The sequence below is a fragment of the Ceratotherium simum genome, chromosome 27 (assembly GCF_057802395.1).
Source record: "Ceratotherium simum simum isolate JZ-2026a chromosome 27, ASM5780239v1, whole genome shotgun sequence".
NCBI classification, from domain to species: Eukaryota; Metazoa; Chordata; class Mammalia; order Perissodactyla; family Rhinocerotidae; genus Ceratotherium; species Ceratotherium simum.
Genome location: NC_141926.1, coordinates 42,090,309 through 42,114,697, shown reverse-complemented (window position 1 = coordinate 42,114,697; position 24,389 = coordinate 42,090,309). Strand labels below are relative to the sequence as shown.

The 24,389-nt window shown below is 37.7% G+C and overlaps 1 protein-coding gene across 3 annotated transcripts in view; it reads right to left on the bottom strand.

Annotated features, from left to right (window-relative positions):
- EPHA3 (EPH receptor A3) overlaps window positions 1–24,389 on the bottom strand; it is a 367,575-nt gene that overhangs the window by 59,676 nt on the left and 283,510 nt on the right. For 2 of the 3 annotated variants that reach the window (XM_004440066.3, XM_087418217.1), the window contains exons 6-9: window positions 13,957–14,081; window positions 10,962–11,124; window positions 3,894–3,996; window positions 3,141–3,208 (exon numbers count right to left, since the gene is read on the bottom strand). In XM_004440066.3, the coding sequence (XP_004440123.1) occupies window positions 3,141–3,208; window positions 3,894–3,996; window positions 10,962–11,124; window positions 13,957–14,081 (459 nt within the window). The remainder of the gene's footprint in view (window positions 1–3,140; window positions 3,209–3,893; window positions 3,997–10,961; window positions 11,125–13,956; window positions 14,082–24,389) is intronic. The other variant, XM_087418216.1, reaches the window with a different exon arrangement.

Sequence of the window (24,389 nt, the reverse complement as noted above, 5' to 3'; positions counted from 1 at the left end):
AACTGTGAGTGGAGTAACTTCTGAAGTGAGAACGCTAGTTTTGAAGTTTTTCCATTTTGAATAGCTCAGCAAAAAGAATTAGCTATGCATCAGAAAAAGAAAGCTCTTGAAAACTTGCTATTCAAATGCCTCGCATGAGGGGTGTTAATGTGGTTAGCACTCAATAAATTATTGTCATTATTAATATTTTCATTGTCAAGAATGTTTATTCACAATTATTATCATTGAGGTTTCCTAGTGATAGAATTTGGGCTCAGAAATGCCCACTTCCTTTGAGCTCACAGATCAGTGTGCGTGCTTCTGCCATATTATAAACATTATTGCTTCCTATAAAAACAGACGGCAGAGTCACTCTCTAATACAGTCACCTACCGTAATTTATTATTACACTAAAACCACTTCTAATGTTATCAGTACTAAAACACTTTACCCTTAAAATAAGCAAACTGATTAAGGAAAGCTACCATACTTTTCTTGCTTTGGAGTAAGGAAAACAGTAAAAGTAACCAGAGACTGACTACAAGATGTAAGGAAGTAAAGTCTTGTCAGAATCTTTTTGTTCAGTCACTTTAGTTACATTTTAATGAAGAGTCACATCAAACGGAGGCTATTATTTGTGATCAACAAGTTTTGATTTGTCTCTAGTAATAGAAAGGTCGGGAAACGGGAAGGCAAGGAAATCTAGCATTCCTTTTCAAGGAAAAAAATAACAGTTTAAAAAATAAGGTCAAACAAAATTTTTTCTGGTAAACAATTACAAATGTTTTACTTTGCTGGACTTAAGGAAATCAATTTGGGAGAGACTACTGGCACCAGAATTTACAAAGAAGATTATAAACAAGTTGTCAGGAACAACGTCTCAAATATTTAAATAAGCAGTGTCTTTTCAAAGCCTTGAAAGTGTGTTTACCCTTTTGTACCTGTCACCCTAGAGAGACATAAATTACTAAATATTCTGAAAATTAAATAATCATTCCCAAATAAAATCAATCAAATTCATCGCTATTAATTAAAATCAAGTAAATTGCTTTTCTATCCACATGACATTTGGGGAACAATACAAATATAAACATACACACATCCCCAAGTAAAATGGCCTGTTCACTGTGGGAGATTTGGCTGCTGATTTTTAACTGCTGACCCCAAAGGTTCCAGGAATCAGGTGATTCAGGATGCAAGGCACATAATCCCTTCACACCAATAATTAAGGGCAACACACAGAGTAACTGCGCTCTGTCAAGAAAACCAGATAATAAACACATGCACACGTGCTAAGCTGCACTACTTTACAGCTCGTTCTGTGCAAACACAATAATTTACATTTCCATTTTACCAGCATGAGTTGCCCTGAGGATAGCACAAAAGTAAAAAGGCCCAGCCAGAGAGGGCAAGGGGACAGGATCTTAGGAGGTGAAACACATTTCTTTCCTTTTGAAGCAATATTATAGGATTTGTAACAAGGCTGGAGGGAATAGTTCATAGCTAGAGCTTTTTAAAGTAATACCAAATAAATGGTCTGAAATAAACCAGCTGTGGTAGTAAGACGCAGAAAGTTTATGACATGCATATGAGTGACTTTAGGGCCTTGCAGCTAGGATAAAATGCATTTCTTTTTTGTTTGTCTATCATAAGGATATTGTGCATTTGAAGAAAATTAAAGTTTCGACAAACTTCACCATAAAAACCAACAGCTGAAACAGATTGGAGTGATAGAGAAACCTGCTAGCAATTGGCACACAGAAATTTATCAATGCTCCAAATTCATGAGATTTATAATTTAAAATTCCTAAAGAACGAATTCAGTATAGTCTTGCTCTAAAGACAACATTTACATCGACTGTCCAACTCAAATTAAGAGCAACCTCATCCACAGGACTGTCACTGCTCTGACTAATTTCTACATAGTGACTATGACGTGGTGTTTTGTGGGACCATGAAAAGAAGCTAGACAAGTATCCCGTAGTTTGTTCATGTACTCTTTTAAGACTTTTGAGTTGGCAACCTAAGTCATCCGGAATGATGAGATGTTCATATTTGGAAGGTAGTACTTTGGCTTCTTTGTGAATTATTCTAAAATGACTGAAATGAAACGGACAAAACAAACACCACTCTCTGCAAACCCTGGCAGTATCCATCCTACATCAATTAGCATTTTGGAAGACATTCTTCTTTTTTTTTCAAGCTACTGTATGCTTCCTGCATGTTAGCAACAGGTAATCAGGTTTTTAACTTGAGTTATAAGTAAAGCTATCATTTGTAGATGCAAAGCCAATGACTGATACAAAACATCATGTTGATTTGAAAATAATTTAAGAAGGCAACGGTGAATGCCAAAGAAAGTCATGCTCACGAGACTACATTAGTTATATTAAGATTCTCTGAGAGCACACAAGCATGACTATAGTCTCCATACTAATTTCCACGATAACATGCCATTCCTTTTAAGGCCATTGACTGGTAATTGCCACATTAAACTGAGCTATGGTTTGGAAAAGAAAAGTACCTGGGATGATTTTTTTCACCAGAAGAAAAACAAACGAGTCTTTCTATTAGATATAAAACTTTTGTTTTCTAAAAGAGTATTTCTGTCAGAAAATATTAAAAAGAGGCTAAATTGGTTGGTATTAAAATATGGAGGAAAAGTGCTGGCTTTCCTACCAATTGGATATCACATAACACCAAAATAAACAGTTCATTCTAAAGGCTCTCTCCTGGTTGGTTGACAAAATGGAGGAAGTCACGTCTCATAAACAGAGATTGTTTATCTTTACGTGGCAGTTAAGAAAGGGAAAAGGCTCTTATTTAGATTGTAGCAAAGGACAAGTAATAAGGAAATTGAAGATACCCTTTGCCTTTTGGCTGCAAAGCTGACTACAGTACATGCTCCTCATCATGGGCATTATTTGAATATAAACCACGAATTCCCCTTCAACTTAGCTTAAGTATGCTGAAATGTGGCCACGTAAAATTTACTTAATGTCAAGCCATGAATTTCCTTCTCTGTTTAAAAGAAGTTTAATTTGTTCCATTTTTCCATAAAACCACTTTTGAATTCTCTTTGTCAGGGGGAAGTTATGTAATTATAAGGCAACAACTGCTAAAACTAAAATGGTAAGACCAAAAACAGTTCAGAAACTTACAATGTCCATTTCCAAAATGAAGTCTTTTTTCATCTGCACCATGTTTTGACTTGTTGTAGCCACAAAACCTAGAGGTAAATCGAGGGAAGAGAATACAGACAGAAAATGTACTTAAAACAATGATCTCTGCTCAGAGTGTCCAAAGTACCAAAAATAAAGTGTTTTCCTCAAACAATTAAATGCTTTAGTGCAAGTTTAATGACTTTATATTTTCTACATCCTCTGTAGAAAGCCTCTGTCTCAGGGGACCCTGGAAAGCTGCCTAATGAGGGGATATGTAGAGTTGCTTCCCCACTGTGCGGACCCCTTCAGTTCAGTTTTTATAATCACCTTAGAATGTGTTTATAGTATTTTTTTTAACAACTGCTGTTAGGAAGAATGAAGGGTAAAGTCCCCATTGTTAGTGATTAGGCTGTGCAGTGTTCAGTGTTCTGGGTTAGAAAGCGTCAGGGAATCTGGGGTACATTTGAAGAGTGAGGGATAACTGGAAAAAGAAAGTAAAAACCAGGAGTGAGATCAAAAGAGAGAAGAGAAGTGGTGTGTGTGGGAGAGTGGGGTGGGAATTTAATGGAAAAGAGAAAATCAAAACTAAAATGGAGAAACAAAAGAAAGGGAGGGAAAAAAAGGATCCAGAATACAAACAGAAATATTCTTATTTATCATGCTTTATTGACCAGACTCTTCGGATTTTAGCAGCAACTGAGGGCAGCAAGCAAAGCAATAATGAACGTAAGTCTTAGACTGTGGCCTCACCTCCCGATCAACACGTAGGCGACACCTGTAAGGAGGAGGACTGCTCCTGCCGCCAAGACAGCAGTCACGACCACCTGGCTACTCGCACCCGTGATGGAGAAGGCTGTGCGGTGGAAAGAGAAATAACAACACGCTGGTATTCACACATCCGAACTAACATCTACATACAAAGCTGATGAACGGGCATATTTATTCTGCTGAAATACGGCTTACCTGAAATATGGCTTACTGTGTGATACAATGAAAAAAGAATTCTACACTTGGTGTAAAAAAAAATAGACATTTCCTAGAATTTTCCTTGAAATTTCTATCTAGTTAATAAGAGAAAATAGTTTCAATGACATCAGTCAAACACTATTTGAGTGCCCACTGTGTGAAATATGCTAGACTCCTTTTCTCTGTCCTCATTGGTAAGAAACGCATTGGATAAACCAGAAGTTATCAGAGGAACACAGAGAACCGGTAAGATTTCCCAGAATGAAATTATGAAAGCTTTCTAATTAAGCTAGTTTAGCCTCCAATATCTATATTTATTTAAAAGGTGGTATAACATGTGTCCTCTGGACCTCAATGCATACAACCAATAAACTGTTCCTCTCCCTGAATTACCTGCCTTTGTAAATGGCCCATCACTCATTCACTCTCCTAGACAAGATGTTGGCAAAAATGGCTTCGGAGCCAAATCTGGCCTGCCGTAAGTTTTTGTATAGCTCAGGAGCTTCGAATAGCTTTAGATTTTTAACGATTTTAAAAAATGAAAGAAGATTTTGTGACGTGAAAATTATATAAAATTCAATTTTGGTGTCCGTAAATAAAATTGTATTGGAACACAGCCACATTCATTTATCCGTGTCTTATCTATGGCTGCTTTTATGCTACAAGAGCCAAGCTGAGACTGTATGTACACAAAACCTGAATATTTATTACCTATCCCCTTACAGAAAAAGTGTACTGACTCTTGACCTTGACTAATGCTTCTCTAACCTTAATGTTCATACAAACCACTTGGGGATCTTTTGGAAAAAGCAGTTCCTGACTCAGTGGTTCTGGAGTGGGGACCGAGACTGCATTTCCTAAGAGCTCCCAGTGACGCCAACTGCTGACTCCAGACAATGGCATTTTGAGTGGCCAGGCTGTGGACCACAAATACTAAGTCACCTGGTCCTCTTCCCTCTTCTGATCGTTCCATATCCAATCGGTCACCAAACTCTTTAAATATCTTAGTTATATCTTCTGTTCTCTTCTAGATTACAATTAGAAATTCCTAATTGGTCTCCATTTGTAAGCCTTTCCCATCTTTTAGCTGGCCACCAGAATATTCTTTCTAAACCATGAATTTGACCATGTCATTTTCATTCATGAAAATTTTGCAGAGCTCTTCATCACTTTCAGGATAAAATGAAAATTCTGTAGCAGAGCATGTAAAGCCATTTAGGATCTGTTCCCTGCTTAAATCCCCAGCCTCCTCTGCTAACAAACTCCACAAGCACCTAATCTCTAGACTTTCTAAATACATGTAGTTCCTGGAACAATCCTTTCATATGCTCATACTTTAACATATATTGCTCTTGAAGTAAACGCTGATTGAACAAATGAATGAGTGATGCATCAAAAGAAGAGCTTATGGGGCCAGCCTGGTGGTATAAGCGGTTAAGTGCACCCGCTCCGCTGCTGCGGCCCGGGGTTCGCCGGTTCGGATTCGGGGGCGCACGGACGCACCGCTTGGCAGGCCACGCTGTGGCGGCGTCCCAGATAAAGTGGAGGAAGATGGGCACAGATGTTAGCCCAGGGCCAGTCTTCCTCAGCACAAAAGAGAAGGATTGGCAGATGTTAGCACAGGGCTGATCTTCCTCACAAAAATAAAAAAAAGAAGAGCTTAGGGGGCCACCCTCGTGGCTGAGCAGTTAAGTGCACACGCTCCGCGGCTGGAGGCCCAGGTCCGGATCCCGGGCGCGCACTGAGGCACTGCTTGTCCCGCCATGCTGAGGCCGCGTCCCACGTACAGCAACTAGAAGGGTGTGCAACTATGACATACAACTATCTACTGGGGCTTTGGGGAGAAAAAGGGAAAAAAAGGAGGAGGATTGGCAATAGATGTTAGCTCAGGCCCGGTCTTCCTCAGCAAAAAAAAACAGAGGAGGATTGGCATGGATGCTAGCTCAGGGCTGATCTTCCTCACAAAAAAAAAAAAAAGAAGAAGAGCTTAGAAGAGAGAGTTTGATTATCTGAATAATACCATCTCCCGAGAAGTCAATATCACATCTTCAACCTGATCAATATCTAAGTTTGGAAGATATTCTCTAAAATAATGCAGTTTGTGTAATAGTTAAATGATGCAAGTAAAGAAACACAGCAGATAGCCTGTTAGAAATCATCTAAGCACATGCAAAAAGAGCTCTGAATGTGGTAGGATGGCATACTCATAACATAAACTGTTACAGCACTTTCTTCTTTACTACCAGCAAACCATTGTTTACAGCATTGTGGCAGGCATGAGAGGGCTGCCCGGATCTCCCTGCTGCCAAGTGTGCAGGGGCAGACGGCCTCCAGCCGCTGTACCTTCAAGATCCACCACCGTCTTCATGCACAGGCCATGCTCCCCTCAGTGACTAACCGCGGCAAGGCGCCTGGAGCCAGGCCCTGTCTGCCCAACACAGGACTCCTCCAGCATGCAGTCTCCACTCTGGGTCTGCGGCTCCCCGCCCACTTGGTGCGACCTTCAGAGCCTCGCTGCTCTGAGGCCCCTCCTAACCCTCTCCTTCCCTCCTCGTCTTCACAGATGGCTGGCCTACCTCTCAGTCTGAGGCACTGCTTGCCTGCTTCTGCTCCTCCTTCTTGTACCCTTCATAGGTATCTCCCCCTATAAAGCTCTTGTAATTCCATCTTAACATCTCCTTCCCAGAAGACCTGGACCAATACATCCCCGTGCACGGACTACAGCTCTGCGAACAGTCTGTAAAATAGCTTAGCCTAATGTTCCAATGATGCTCCATAAACATATGATAAGGACTCTGTCTCATGTTTTTCATTTTGTATACTATAATAACTCACAAAGAGCAGCAAGTTCTGGATTCTCTCATAATTTTGATTAGCCAGTTTACAAAACAAAGCTCAGTGACACTGGGCAGGGAAGCACGGCAGGAGGCAGAATTCTCTACTCCTTTTTCTGTCCAAGACAGGACTGAACCAGGACTTCTCTACAATTTCCTCTAGCTCCACATATCCATGAATCCCAGAAACTTTCTGAAGCACAGAATCATTTTTGTTACTGAGATTAGCAAACATTTGAATAATATTGATTAAATACGTGTTATAAAGTTGTCTAATAATGTTAAAAATACTGTTAAAATTATTATATTTCTTAGAAAATCAAGTTGACTGTGTTTTCCCATAAGCAAACTGCTCCCCTGTTTCTAGTCACTTCCCATTTCAGTCCATCCTGCACACACTGCTAGCATTCTCTCCCTAGAGTAGACTGGTTAGGAGTTCATTTTCGTGAGCCAAAATGCCTCGGTTTGTATTTATTTGCTATGTGACATAGCAAATAAACATCCAATAGAATCCTGCAATTCCCAAACTGAGCTTTATCCCACATAATTTTGCTCTTGAAATTCCTTGGATGTTCAAATTATGTACTATTTATTTAAACACAAAACACAGGCACACACTGAGCACCTACCATACTAGGCAATATTTCAAGCACTTTACAAATAATAGTTAATTTAATCAACATAAAAACCCTGTTGAGTTATGCATAATGATCTTCCCCAACTTCCAGACAGGGAAACTGAGGCACTGAGAATTGAGGTGGCTTGTCAAGGTCGTTCTAATAAATGCCAGTTGGCTCCAGCGTGCTCCCTGTCAACCCATACCCTGGGCCTGCCTTTGCTGGGCACAGGGCACGGCCACGGAGCAGACTCCGCCCCCGAGGGCGCCACGGTGGGGCTGTCCACTGTCCGGATGCCACACCCGTGCACCTCCTGCTTGGCGGGCAATGCCTTTCTCTAGGGAAGTCCTTTGACTCCTACACACTCGACGCTTTCTATGCATCTTTTTAAAACAAGTTTAACATCTTTTAAAAATTTACTTTATTCTTTTATGTGCAATAGCAGCACTGGCTCAGTACTCCAGAATCTGGAGATTTTAGGATTATTGATCCTAGCTATGCAACCTCAGAAAAAACATATAAACTCTATGTCCTAGCCACGTGTCTAGGACATTAATAGTATTAGGGAATCAACAGTATCTGAACAGCTTACAGAACAGGATCAAATAAAATGTTTTTCAAAATGCTTTATATGCTGTCACATAAACACATGGGTTCTAGAACCAGAACCATCACCCAGCTGTGTGACTTTGGAAAGCTGACTTAAACTCTCCATGCCTCAGTTTCCTCCACTGTGAAGTGAGGATGGGGACAAAGGTGCAGCATTGGCGTGTAACAGTCAGACGTTGGAGAGCACTTGAGAATACATGTGCCCAGGTATGCTGCCACCGTCACGCGTGGCCAGGCTCAGAACGCGCGAGCTACACTCCAGCTCAGCATATGCTGTGTTACTCCTGAGAACTCTTCATATAATTTTTAAACATAAAAACTAGAGCAAACCGTTAAAGAAATCCAAACATGAGTCTCTTTATCTTTTAAAAGTGAATATATAACAAATAAGACTCTTAAATCCTTAGAGGTTTTATGCATACCTCATTTTGATTTAAAAAAATGTTTGTCCTTTTCCCCTTAAGACAAAGGACACTTTTTTCTCACCTATATTTAAAGTCCAGAAGAATTCTGTGGTGAAGCAGTAAGAGTGAATTGACTTTTTAAAAAATCAAACTGCGCAACTCAAAGTTTTTTATAAATGGAGAGGGGGCTGTTAAAAAGTTCATATTTTTCTTTTTATCCTCTTTTCATCAGCTCTCTCTCAATCAATGGAAGTATTGTAAATATAAAACTTATTTGGCCAAAATTCTAAGACCCTGCAGTGTTTAAATGGAATATTTCTTAAAACTCAGACACTGAAGCCTCATTAGATGTTCATGCATAAACACTTCCACAGCAATATCTGAATCTGGAATCACATTAGAATTTTGGAATTTGGTGTTGTTTTTGCAATTTTACTTATCAAATAGGGTTAAGTGCTAATTAAAAACATGCAAGATTATACTGATATTCCAAAATATGCATCAACATAATAAATGTTTATCTAATGATGATCTGACCCTCCAGCTCTCAATATGCCTAATTTCTACCACAGGATATAGTAAACATTTGCTTCTTCTATTTCTAGGATTTGGGATCTTTCTTGGTAAATCAAATATAGATTTTTGTAGTTGTCAATCCAAATAACCATTTAAAAGTTTGAAAAAAGTCAATCTACAATCATTTCAAAACAAGAAACTTTCTTTGTACCACTTAACAGTTACAAAAAGACTTAGAACTACTAATGTTAAGTTGCAATTATATTTTGTTATTGTGTCATCCAAAGCTCTGAATTTGTTTTAAACTTTGTTCTCATGGACTTCCATAATTTCATAGCATTTTGTTTCTAATGTCCACAGCGAGTGGTTTCTCCATGCTCATTCCATCCCAGCAGAACTAGGAGAGGTCTTGAAATATTGGATTTGTGTATTTGAGGATGGCAGCTTTCCTTTGAGTAGAAGAATTTTCATGTTCCAGCTGTGAGCTAATGACTTCTAGAAACACTAGAATCTCAATACCTTGTAGAAGTTACAGCTTGTTCTTATAAGCAGCATTTCTAATTGTCTGAAAAAAATGTGCCATAAAATATTTACTCTATAATGTTAATTTAAACAGTTTTTATAATTTTTTTGTTAATCCTGAATGTTTCTATTAGGCATGAAATTTGGGCATAAAAATATTACCATACCAATCACAGTGTGATTTTACATCAGCAACAGAATATTTAGAAAACAGGAAACAAAGGAGCCAGGGGAAAATGGCAAATTGGAAAGGTCAAAAGAGATTATGAGGTGTCCTTTCAGTGGAGGGCTGGGCACTGTCAGACCCACCTTGATAATCTGTTTCTCAAGAGTTCATCTTTGATTGTCTGTCTAGGCTATCTCACAACCCGTGAATTTCAGTTGTAGAAAACTACAGTGATACGCGTGATTTTTCCCATTACAATTAAAATGACACTTATTCAACAGAGATATAACTGGTTAATACATAGTAGAAAAGATGACCCCAAGCATTATATTTTTTATTGTATAGGATATTAAGCAGTTTTGCACAAAGTAGGAAACTTGTTTAAGTATTCCTGATTGCCTACACACATACACATACACACACACACACACAAATAGTGTGTATATGTATCTGTTCTTCAAATTTTCCTTAAAACCAGTTTTAATCTCTTACTAGTCTCCTCATTAATTAGTAAGTTAAATAAAATCTTTATCTTGTGTTCATTTTATATTAGTACCATAGTCATGATTTTACATTTTTGAAAGTTATATTTTAGCAGAGCTCTTTCCTAATATGAAGCAAATACATTTGAAGAAAAGAAAAATGTTATTGTGAAAATGTTTGCCAATTTTAGACTGATTTTAGCCAAATTTGGGGTCAAACAGATGGGACTATCCAAATTGCTCGTGAATGTGAGTGAGGTGATAAATCAGGTTTTAGAAAATCCTTAATCTCCAAATGATACAAAATTGAATATATTAAGGATTAAAACAAAATTAAGATCTTCATAGATCAGCAAGTTTATTCTTTGTAGTTCTCTGAATCATGCAATGAACCTGGAATATCTGGATTAACAGGTACTGGAAGTGTGTTACCATACTAAATAACCTTCCTCAAAGCAATTTCTGGCCAATAGAAGACCAGAAGCATCCAGGCATTAGAATATGTTTGATTTGTGAAAGAGAAAAAAACACAGATGCACACCATGCAAACACAAATGCACAGACATAATGCTTGCAAATTGTTCAAGTCTCAAGCAATACAATGTATCACACTTAGTTAAAACTTAGAGAGAATGAGAATGAATTATCAGACACTTTTTGCAACAGCCTGCCCCCTAAAAGAAACATCGAAATAATACGTACAGTCTGGGCTAGTTTCAAACTCAAACTTGCGACTGTTGGTCCCATATCCAGCTGCTGTTCGGGCTCGGATTTGGAAGACATACGTCGTGTCAGGCTTGAGGCTACTGATGGTAACATTCGTGCCTCTTGCCCTCAGAATGGTATAACTTGTCTCTTGCTCCTGCTTTGAGGCAAGAAAAATCATGTTAAAATCAAATCTTCCTAACGGTATCAACTGGTAAGAAGGTGACCCACTCAAAACCAATTCTTTTAAATTTTAACCCGGAGCATAGGACAGATAAAAGAGACATGACAATCATTTCACTGTCTGAATGCAATAGAGGCATTGTTTTAAGCTAAAACTATTTATAGAATGTCCTAATTTGAAGATAAGGATTGCGCCCTGCACATTTAGCAGGAAAAGTCAGGTTTCATTCTTACCAATTAGCAAATATGTGAGTGAAAATACGTTCTCTTCAAAGTCAAGGCTGAATGAAAGCTTCAATCTAATTCCAAGAATAAACTTACAAAGAGGAAAAAAACCCTTTGAATTAAATTTAATAGGAATGCCCTACTGATTCTCAGAAAACATGTCTATAAGTTGTAAAATATTAAACTTAAAAAGGCCCAGGTTTTATCTATAGCTCTATGTTAATAACTTTCTCAGCATCAATTATATTTGCACTGTATTTAATCTAAGTCATTGTGGTTTAGTAGAGACAAACATCTTCAGATCAAAGTATAGAACTATTTCCCGAAAAGGATCCTCTAGGTGATTTACAATGTACATTAGCAGATTCACACCACACATTAATAGTAAAGTCTTTTTGAGTCAAGTCTCGCTTACAAAAATTGGACTTACACAGATTTGTGATTTTCCTCTAATGCATATTAATATGTAGTGAGCACTCCACAGGTAACCTGATTTCAAGTGGAGGTAGAATGTCCCGGCACCTGGGGTGGGGCCTCGAGGGGTACATGGAACAACACATCTCCTCAACCAACACCAGATAGAATATTGCAGGAAAAATGCAGTACATCACAGATACATTTTAGTTAAAGATGTTGGTTATGTATCAGATATCATTTGAATTAATGTATTAAATAATAAAGAGTCAAATATATTTAATTTACAGAAATAATTATTTTACTTGTTAAAAAAAATTATTGAGGATGTACCCAGAACTTGGCTCTGTTTATCATCATTAGTGATCTAAACAATCAAGAAAGCTGGACCTTGTAGAGCTTAAATTCTAGTGAAACGTTAAAAATATTTCCAAGCATCAGATACACATTTGGGAATGATTTTAAAATTTACATATGGATGATATAAAAAGTATTTATATATGTATATATTAAAAATAATATTACATGTATGTATGTATCAAATTTAAAAATGTCTAGAGAATAATCAATAGATTCAACGGTTTTTTCACGTATTGGTTAATATTGTTTAAAAATAAGGAAGTATATTGTGTTTTGTTGATGGAGTTTGAAAAAAGTTCAGAAAATTTTTTATGTTTGGAAAGATATGAATGTAGATTAATTGTACTTTTCAAATAGCCCCATAGATCTAAAGGTTGGGTGTTCTCTGGTTCTGCTATCAAGTCTGAACTGAGGCACACTATTAATTTCTTTTTATTTTGTTGCATCATCTATAAACCATGGATTCTTATATTTGTCCAGTCTATCTCATCACACTTTTAAAAATAGAAGATCGTGATCAGGTAAGTATCTGACAGTACCACAGTGCGTAACGAAAACTAGAAGGTATCGTGTACTACGATTTTGGCACAATGAGGCCGATTAGGCCTCATTTCTTGTAATGAAAGAGACATATCATTTCCCTGCGGGGGGCAGTAGGAAAAAAAATGGCATAATACTTGTGAAATACATTAACTTCAAAAAAGAGAATAACTACATAAAGCAAAGTAATGTTCATACATGATGCCGTTTTGCACAACTGATCACATCACTAATTCCCTTGTCTCTAATGATCCATTCTCATGTTGAACGAGGTATGTAATACAGGAGAAACGTACTACAGGAGGAGTCATGGCTGCCAGGATTCATAACAGAGACCTAACGTGTACTAGCACTCAGCTGAGACATTCAAATAATGCCACGGACTCGCAGTTTCCTTATTTGTGAAAGAACCTATTTGCCCAGTTTCATAGGATTATCAGACAGCTCAAAATTAATGTGTGCAGAAGTAAATATAAACTGCTACATAAACACACAATTTGTTTTTAATTCGCTTTAAAATACTTTGTAAGCTGCAGCAGATACACAAATTGATGTGTTCATATTAGTAGCTAAAAAACCACCCAGCTCTGATGATAAGGTTTGAATACATCTTGCTTTCAAACCTCACCATAATTTATAACCAGGGAGAATTAAGTGCTATTTAGAGTGATGAAATATCACTGCCTAAATTCTACTTATAAACAATTATGTACCTATTTCTCATAATTGCATTACTGAACCACAATTTTATGACGTGAGGCAAACTTATCCGCCCACTCTCACCTTCTAAATTTCTTTGTACAGAGTCAAGAAAGCTTTTCATCGTCAATGCAATAACACAATCGTTCGATGTGTGTATCTGTACTGAATGAAATTCAAGTGAATGTGAAGGTCAGGAAATGGTGCTCAAGGCGACGGAAGAAGGAATAGTCCATCAATAGATTAAGGAACCACTATAAAACAGTGGGTAGACAGGAGTCTCGGTGCAGAAGGACATGACATCTAGTCATGGCATTAGAAATAACTAGACTAGATGGCACTACGTTTGGTAGTGACATCTTTGTTGTGGCTTATTGTTGTAGAATGAGGGATATCAGACAATGATTTCAAAACTCCCTCTACCTGTAAATCAAAGGTATCACATGACCAGAGTTCTAAACAGAGCTTTACTACTTCCTAGCAACGCCATTGGTTTCTTGGCAAGAGCACAGCTCCTGAGAAGGTAACTTCTTTCCCTTCACATTCCAACCCTTTAACATTGTCTCCCCACCTTTTCATAGTATTTGACCTCGTAGTCCAATATGATCCCATTAGGGTGTTCAGGTTCTTGCCAGGATAAAGAGATGCTGTTTCTGGATGTTCGATCCTTCTTAATCGTCATGACAGGTGATGGAGCTGTAAAGAGAGGATAGGAAGGAATGGTGGGAGGAGGCAAATTAATCAGGTTGGGAAGAGTGGTAAAGAAGAGCAGAGAGAGGGCCGGCCCCGTGGCTTAGCAGTTAAGTGCGAGTGCTCTGCTGCGGGCGGCCCGGGTTCGGATCCCGGGCGCGCACCGACGCACCGCTTCTCCGGCCATGCTGAGGCCGCGTCCCACATACAGCAACCAGAAAGATGTGCAGCTATGACACACAACTATCTACTGGGGCTTTGGGGGAAAAATAAATAAATACAATTATAAAAAAAAAAAAGAAGAAGAGCAGAGAGAGGAGGGAACAAGCAAATGGAGTCTGTCATTGTTCTAATCTTTGGCAAGAAAGCACTATTTCCATTTCAAAGGCTCTGGAGTATTAATCTGGCCCCATATCAAGCCTCAGCAGCTGGATTATAGCCCTGGTACATACAGGCCTATGGAAAATGAGCTAAGATTTTCAGCTGCTGGTGGACTAGTGGCAAGTGAGCAGATGTTTCCAATCTGCTACTATAATGTAAGCAATGAAATATATTTGATGTATTAAAAAGAGAACAAAACATCAGGACAACCTATTTGTTATAATGTTGCAAAGTTATTAATGCCAGATTCTTCAGCTCATTGATAACATTTTCATATGCAACTCTATAAGAGGACTGGAATCCATTACACACAAGAAGTCCCATGGTATCTACAAGTAATAGTAATATTTAGTGTATTGTAAAATAGATAGGATTTAGAATATATCTAAAGGTCTTGACTTCTGATAAAAATCTCTCATGAATAAAAATATATCTTAGAAAACAATACTCTGCTTTTACATTTTTATTTCTTAAAAACACATTTAATAAGAAGTACCAAGGAAATGGCTGCTCTTTGTGCCCCCCTCTCTAGATATATTCTGAGGTGTCTTATTGGGTGGTGACTCTATACTTGTTATGTTTTGCTATGCATTATCAAAAGTATAGAATTTGAATAAAAAACCATCTGTTTGGATCAAATATCATAGGGTCACCTTCATTTCTAATGGAAGATCAAATATATTTTAAGTGATATCCTACTCCAAATCCTTCCATTAAAAAGAAAAATGCATGCTATCCATCAATGCACTCCTGGGTTCAGATCTCAATCTTGGTACACTGGCCAACCAACCATCTCATTCTGCCCTAATGGAATGCAGCAAAATAAATTACAAACATGAAACAAACAAAAATCAAGAATTCTTAGGTATATTAACTGTTGAATTATTTTCACTGCAAAAGGACGTACACGCTTATGGGTTTTTCTCAAGTCAGGGACTGTTAGAACCCTGCGCATCTGTATTCCCCACAACAGCCAGCAGTAAAAGTCCCATATTTGTTGACTTGAGGTTTCTGTGATTATCACATGCCAACTTTCACATCCAGCCTTTCATTTAAATCGTTCCTGTCTACAAATGCCTTTCATTTCTATTCCTTATTTAAAAACAGAGCTTTCGTTAAGCTTGCCTTGTGACACTTCACTGGAAAATATAAACCTAAAGGAAGAATCTACTGCAACAAAGGTCCCATCCTCCTATTTCCATTGTTGGTAAGATCTTCTCATGAACTCTTTTGTAATTAAAGCATCATTTCTTTAATGACAAGAGAATGACGACTGCACCTTTTGCCAAGGACAAATGTAGGTGATGCTTTCCTGATGGAAAAGTAAATTCATTTTCTTATTCACATTTTGCTCCCATTAGGAATTAATATCCTTTCATGGAACTTAAACTTTTATGTTTACTTTTCCTCTATTCAATTTTATTGTTTTATTTCCCAAATTGGCCTCACAACACTTCTACCCCGCTGTGGTGGTTTGCTGCTCTGAAATTGATTCTAAGCGAAGTATCATTTATTTTGGTTAGGTTTAGTTGAAATTTTATAAACATACTCAATGTTTATAAACATATCACCAAGTTACGAATAAATAACAGATATGTTAATTTTTTGAGAATTATTTTCTTTTACTTACTCTAATACTTAGAAAAATCAAGTCATTATCCAATTGCTAATTGAAAAATTGCAGCCCCAATGTCCTTGGAACCAAATTTTGCTTTTGTACAAAAATGGAAAAATTCTACTAATTTTCCCGCTGAAGTAAATCCTTTAATAGAGTAACTTTTAATGTATGCTTTCAGAGCATTTCAAGGAAGCTTAATGTTGGAACACTTTCCTAGTAAACCCATGGAGACCCTACATTCGTTCCATGGCACCGTGAAACTGATTTATTTCTCCTAACACTTAAATATTTTTAAAGGAGTTTTGAAAATTACCACATTCAGCACCGTCCTTAAAAAAGAAGAGAAAATAATTCATTTCAAAGAACAATTGTGACGAGGATTGTATTAACTATTTAATGAAAGTTCTGAAGTCTGTTTTGGGAATCTGCCCAAATTTTACTGCTTCTGCACTGAGCAAGACTTTATAACTGCTGAAATTCTTCAAAGGTCTTTGAGCAAGCTGCAGGGCCCTGTTGGACTGTAATAAATAGCCTTTTGTAATTCCACACTTACTTAAGTAGAGGCAATTGCTCGAAGCTTGTGCCATCTCTAAGGTAAATGAACCTTTTCTGATTGCTGCTTTTAGGCCCCTGTTAAGTCATTTGTTCTGCTCTTTTAATACACGCCCCTTGTGTTGGCTGCATTTCAGCAGTTTCAACCCAGTGCACCAGTTGGAATTCTGTTACATTTAGGTAATGCTCATCAATAGTTTAATATTAATAAATAATTAACAAAGATTGTTTTTCTCTCCCCTAATAAATAATTTTAAGACATAATAAAACATACTGCAGAAAGAGACAAATTCCATGGGCACTCCACTGTATCCGTGCTTTCTAAAAGGTTTTCTAGAACACTTTTTAATTCATGTCTTGAAGTATAATTTATACATATGTCCGCATGTGCTGTAATACGATTTGTAATATTAATGAGAAAAAGTGATATGGATTACATTTCTTTTAGTTAGTTTTCAGGTATCAAAGTGTCATTTGTTCCAAGTACTAATTTCCAAAATCCATAGAAGTTCTTTAAATTTATTTTTTTCTCTACAAAGGAACACGATACTGCATGTATAATATAAAGTAGATTTGGTCTATTTTATTCTTACTCCTCTGCTTCTTAAATTTGTGATTTGAAAGAATAGTAGGTAATAGTCACATGGAATGAAAAAAAATCTAACTTAAGACTAAAGAAATGCTCAGAACTAGAGTAAAACGTTTCACAGGACGAGAAGGCACAGCATTTCCCTGGCGCAATGCTAGTACCTAAGCTAAAATAGCTTACTGCTCTCACGGCTGAGCACGCCAACAGCCCAGGCTTAAGAGTTTTAATCTGGTGATTCTTCTACACACCTTAAAGCGATCTATTTATAAAATCATTCTGCCGTGAAGAGGAAGAAGTTGATGACAAAGTAGGCTACTATGGTCCCAGCATTTACACAAGTTAGTAAAGGAACAGTTTCACAGTGAAAAAAAAATGAAGAAACTGATAACAAGAAAAATTTAAACAGCAGGAAGGTAATAGTTTTTAGTAAGCTAATGGTTCTCTTTAAAATAATGTCTTGGTGTGTGCAACACAGTTTTGTTGTGTTGGGATTTGAGGGAGCAAGTATTTGATCCTTAGCTTTTCCTATTCTGGGTACAACCGGACATACGTGCCCTTCGGAAAACAAAGGAGACATGATATACTGGGTATAGCGAAATTTATTATATTTTAACTGAAATATTTCTTAAAAGAATACAAATACAAGAGAAAAATAGCGATGGTTGGGAGGAATCGGCAGCCTCATACATCACACAGTTCATCGTTTTGCATGAAGCTTTCCTGAACTTCCACTGCACTACTGAGAAGTTTGAACACTCCAAGTACAAACACAGTTCTTAACTTGTGGTGGCCCAGTGGACTTGCTCATGCTCCCAATTCATTCCTCTTTAAAGTTTTTCTTTAGTTATGCATAAGACTAGACAGATATTTTCACCCTATCTCATCTATTAATATGTGTTTTGTGAAAGCTGGTATCAAATGCTTTTCAATTTTTCTTCTAAGGAGATGTAACTCTCTGGGAACCAAGGGTTAACTTGTTTACTGGGTGTTTTCATCCCTAGTTCCAGTCGCTGCAGTGGCAGCCTCTTGAATCAGAAATGTGCAGTGACTAGTCCAGAAGACAGAGACAGGGAAGTATAACCTTAATAGTTGATCATTGAACCCCAATCATTTATTTATAGAGTAAGGGCAAGATTTTCTCTCATAATCAACATAATCTGAGCCATTGACTGCATCTAATGAAATAATAGAAAAATAAATTACAATAGGGAAGCAAAAATATTAGGCTAAAAAATGTTTCTATGTAAAGGGATCAGGTTAGAGACGGAGCTTGTGCCATTCACAATCTGTAGTTGAATCACACTTGACATGCGTGTATACCAAATCTACTGACAGACAGGGAAGGGGTTCGTTATTTTAACTACAGTGTTTTTAAGCTACAGTTACCGTTATTCTGCAACTAAAATATGACCCATCATTACAATCAGGAAGTCAAAACTTCAAAATTCAACTCCTACAGGATCTGGCTTGGTTCGTTTGTTTTTATTGGGACTTTCCTCTTTCTGGGTTTGGGAATTTCTTTTTTTTTTTTTTTTTTTTTTTTGTGAGGAAGATCAGCCCTGAGCTAACATCCATGCTAATCCTCCTCTTTTTTTTTGCTGAGCAAGACCGGCCCTGAGCTAACATCTATCGCCAATCCTCCTCCTTTTTTTTCCCCCAAGGCCCCAGTAAATAGTTGTATTTCATAGTTGCACATCCTTCTAGTTGCTGTATGTGGGACTCTGCCTCAGCATGGCCGGAGAAGTGGTGCATCAGTGCGTGCCCGGGATCCGAACCCGGGCCGCCAGTAGCGGAGCGTGCGCACTTAACTGCTAAGCCACGGGGACGGCCCAAGGGTTTGGGAATTTCTAATGAACCTCTGAGGTATCTCTGTGGTTTAGAGATTGGAAAAGTTAAAGTAATAACAAAAAGGGCTCAGTATTTCTTTTCTAAGTGAGCCAAAGCTTTTAAAAATTATCTCCATGGGAAAACATCGTGCAGTAAATGGTTGAAAGGTTTTTCCTTTGAACAGACATACCTTTGAAAGCATTACCCCTTATTTGTTTGACCATTCATCCCAGTGCCCACTTAAGACCACTTCCTTCCCAGTGTCTTCAGAAGCGAACACTTCTATTAAATCCAGAAACACTCTTGGGTTTGAATTAACATAATCTTCGGAGCTGAATGTTCTCCATCCAACCTGACTTCCCCAGCCCGCTGTTCTCCAAAATTGTCTGCTTTGGTCCCAGGACTCACCATTTTACAGTCTAACCAGTTTGAATTTCAGAGTTATACTTCTTTACACATCCTCCTTCACCAACAACCATGCATGTCAATCAGCTCCAACATCCGAAAGCTGACGAAATTTCTCTCTAGCTAATTCTAGTTTTCCAGCCCTGCCTTAGTTCAAGCCCTTGCCATTTTTCACCTGCACTGGATTCTGTGCCTTTCATCTCAATCTTTCCAGAACTTGAACTTTCTACGTCATAAAAACTTGATGATTTATTATTTTACAAATGATCTAAAGTGATTCAAATCTATATTTGAATCTATATTTTTAAGAAGTTGACGTCAGAAAACTCTTAAGATCACACATTTGGGAAATTCTGAACTACAGTAGGATACATAATTTGAAATTCATTACATTATCACTTAAGACTTCTCATAAGACTGCAACATACATACCAGCTTTATCATTTATTGCAGTCCTTTCAAAGCTAATTCTGAAGACAATACCTTAGTCATCTGACCACAATTGTGTGTGCTATACTCCCTGTCTGGAACACTCAGTCTCTTCCTTTTCCAGCTGAAAAATCTCTTCAACTCACTATCCTTAGAAATCCACTGCTAATGCAATTCACACATCAAGTTTTCCTGAGTCCCTTAGGAAATAGTCAATCAGCTTCTTCCTCTGTTCTGAGGTATAGTATAGCTGTTCGTTCTTTTATTATTTAGCCTACCACATTTTGTTGTAATTACATCATTTGCTTACCAGTCCGCCTTCCCACTAGACTGAAAGCCCCTCAGAGTCTTCAGTGTCTAGCATTCTTCCAGCCTTGCATAAATCTACTTATGCAGTTTGGTTAGCTTTGCAATAAAATGTACAATATATTTTGTGATTAGTTCCTTTGAAAGATAAATTCTATTTAGCTTCTGATGTTAAAATAAAATTCAAACCAAAATGAAACTTATAACATGTTTAGCAGAAAGATCATTTTCTATAAAATTATTTCATTTATTTTCTACAGTAAAGAGAGAAGTAATTTCTTCCACCGAATCAATAGTGCTGGGAGAAAACATTCCAAGGTATATACATTGAAAATAAATTTTGAGCAGTAACGATAGAAGAAGGGTTCATTTCATAGATGTTCATTGCAAGGATTCATCAAAATGAAATCCTATTTCTATTTTTTCACATTCCTTACTTTTTAACACTAAGTTCTCCTTCTTTTAATATTCTCACAGAATCAGAACAATCTTCAAATAGGTTGTTTAAAAAAAACCTAGTTCTCCCCTCCTGTGTTCTCCTTTAGTCTCACACTACTACCACACCCACACACTTCTGGCCACCAAATGTGTGGGTTTTCCCCACACCAACAGTTCTGAGACACAGCTGGGTGTCCTACAATTTACTCAGTTCTAACACTATCTGGAGATGGTGTTAGATCCCACAGGTTAAGGGCTCAGCCCCACAAGACTGCTCCCCACGTTAGATGTCAATAGCAAGCAGTAGGTCCCCAGACTACCCACAATTTCTGTCTGACTTGGCTATAAATTGGAGGTTCCAATGACCTCCTCCTCAGGTTTGATTAATTTCTAGAGTGGCTCACAGACTCAGGGAAATACTTATGTTTGCCAGTTTATTACAGAATATGATGGATACAGATGAACCACCAGATGAAGAGATATACAGGGCAAGGTCTGGGAGGGTCCTGAGCGCATGAGCTTCTCTCCCCACAGAGATGGGATGCCTCACCCTCCTGGTACATAGATGTGTTCACTCATCTGGAAGCTCTCCAAATCCCACACTATTGGGATTTTTACAGAGACTTCATCACAAAGGCATGGTCCATCATTAACTCCATTTTCAGCCCTTCTCCTTTCTCGAGAGAATGTGGGATGGGGCTGAAATTCCAAGCTTCTAGTCACAGCTTGTTCTTTCTCGCGACCAGCTGCCATCCAGAAGCCATCCAGGAGCCAACCCAGAGTCGTCTCATTAGAACAAAAGACATTCCCATTACTCAGAAAATTACAAGGGTTTCAAGAGCCCTGTGTCAGGAACCAGGGTCAAAGACTAAATATTAGAACAAAAGATGCTTCTAGTGTTCTTACCAGTTGGGAAATTACGAGTTTTAGAAGCTTTGTGCCAGGAACCAAGGGCAGAGACCAATATATATTTTCTATTATCTTACATTTGTGATATGGCTTTGAAAAGCTATGGGGAGTAATTATAGGCTTTTAAATATAATACTTCAATGTGAAAGAGGTTAATATTGATAAATAGCTATTTTTAAAACTCTTATTGTTCACTTGAAGTTAATTAATCTCTATAAAAAGGAATCATGTAGGTAGAAAATAATAGAAATTAGAACAAATAAAGTTTTTTTTTTTCCTTTACTTGTCTTTGAGAAACGCAGTATACTAGCAAACATCATAAAATATTGAGATGCCAATAGAGGTTATACACATCTACAGCATCAGTACATTTTAGAAAAAAGTTATGTTCCTCTGATTTGCTGAGATGGTCTACAATTTCATTTCGTCTTTAGGTCCTTTGGAGGGCCATGAGTACTCAACATTTCTGCTGTTTCAGAGTCTAGTGAGCCTTATCCAAGGACATTATGCATTGTTAAACAAGGCAATGAGAATGACAGTTGGTTATTCATCTCAATATTTGTGTGTATATGTGTATGTTTGTGTGTGTGTGTTTTTGCCTAATGTCTTTTCTTTACACAGATGATATGATGCTCCTGGAGAGTCTGGTTGTCTTGTATGCTTAATGTGAAACAACTGAAATTCAACTAAATCTAGGGCATTCTTCCTTTTCTTCATCAATTACACATAAAACATAAGGTACTTTCAAAATTCCTAGACAGACAGATATTTAGCTATACATAATTTTTAAATATGCAATATACTTTACTTTATTTCTGAAAATATATGCCTCACACTTCTAAGTATTTGCCAAAGCCTAAACTTAGAAAAATGCATTCCAGAGATAATATAAACAATCTACATGGCAAGGATAGAGTCTCCCCCCTCAGATAGCCAAAAGCTGTTTGAGAAAGTCCTCATTTCATAAGGTTTCTAAATTATCTCAAAATTTCCAGAAGATACAGTTTGAATTTGTGAGTAGTAATATATCTAAATCTTGATTTTTTTCAAAGTTATCCCTGGGTAAGTTTTACTAGTTGTTATATTTAGAAAATTTGCTTTGATGGGATTTTAATATTCCAAGTTCTCAACCAATGTAGGATTGCTTTCATCAACATTCCCTTAATTCAGTGGTTTCCACAAAATAAAAATAGAGGAGAAACTTCAAAATCAAATACGGTAAAATTTAAATAACTAAATATGAAATATTAGGCAAAATTAAATAATATACAACTTTTAGTACAGATAAGCTTACTTTAGTACAGTTTGCTCCAAAGATTGAGAGGGGCAGCTGTTGAATGGAGCTAATGGAAATGTGGTGGGAAAAGGATACAAGATCAAGCTTGAGTGAATGCAGAGCGGATTTAAGATTAGAATTAGGCTAACCACACTGGGGGTGCTTGTTTGACTGTTTGTTTTCCAGGGCTGTGGAGATAACAGGTCTGTTCTGACTCAAAGTCATTCAGGGTTAGACTGCCACACCCCAGCACAGGACAGATGGAACTAATCCTGGACCCTGGAGACATTCTCTGTGGAGCGTCTGACAAAGGGCTTGCTGCCTTCTAATTACTGCAGGATTGGAGAGGTACAGCTTAAATACACCTTCAGTGCAGAAGAGGATGGCATTTACCCAGCTTCCTCTTTACAGATAATGGTAAGAAAACTAGTCTGAAAGGTGACACTCTTGGGTTGTCTGCTTCGTGTGCTCAAGTAGGACAAAAAGGAACAGAAATATTTATATTATATTATGTCACATTATATTTAGAAACTAGACAAAATGTCTACTGGTCTCAACTAAATTAAACTTTTATTGGTAAACTATAATTACAGAAGGAAAGGTGACACTGATAGAAATACTCTACATTTTGACTGGAGTAGATATGTTTGTCAAAAGTCATTGAATTTTACAGTTACAATTAATACAATTCACTATATATAAATGTTATCTCTTTTTAAAAAGAAGTAAAAAATATAATTTGCATAATTAGATCTCAGAATGTCTCTGCATTAACTCTCCTTTCTTCTTTTCTGTACTCCTGATGCTCTGGCATCTGGAGCCTTGCCGACTGGGACAGACTGCCTCTCCCCAGGCTAGCCAATGCTTAGAAATAGCAAAGACTGGCCCAGAAGGGGCCCTTTCAGATGTAAACTAGTCAATCCAATCAAACTAATCTATCTGGCTCTGATGCTGGCAATATTCCTGGGCCTTAATCATCGCAAGGCCAGGTACCAGACAACTAGAGAGAGTCTTTTATATTTCAGAGTCCAGTGAAATTATTCAAACAAGCCAATCCTAAGTCTACTTACCTTATCGTGCCTTGTCTTGCCCACTCCTGCCCATGCTTTCCTCTCCTTCTGCCTCCTGACTGACCCTGGTGCTCCTCTGTGAGGCCTTCCATGGTGTGGCAGGCCCCCTCCTCTTGAGAACCGTGAGTAACTAACTATTTTTTCAATGGCCCTCGTCTCTTGGTCTGTTGGGCTCATCATACCTGATAATAATAAAACCTACATTGTAAAACAATCACAGTAGTGGAATATCCTCTAGAATCTTTTTCAAACAAGTAAAAGACCTCTTCTCAACAGGGGGTAAAGAGCTATCTAAGGAAATAGCCGGTATGCACACAGTCTTGCTGTAATTTTTTTTTTTCTCGCTCTCTTCAAACCCAGGGACCTCCATGATGCACTGTCTTTGATGTTTAACCAGCACTTAGGTTTGAAACCAGCCTGGAGCAGCCTTGATGATACACCGTTTTAACCTACTATGCTATTTAAGGGTTAGGTACTTCTGCACCTATAGGCTTACCTTCTGTTGGGCATCTGT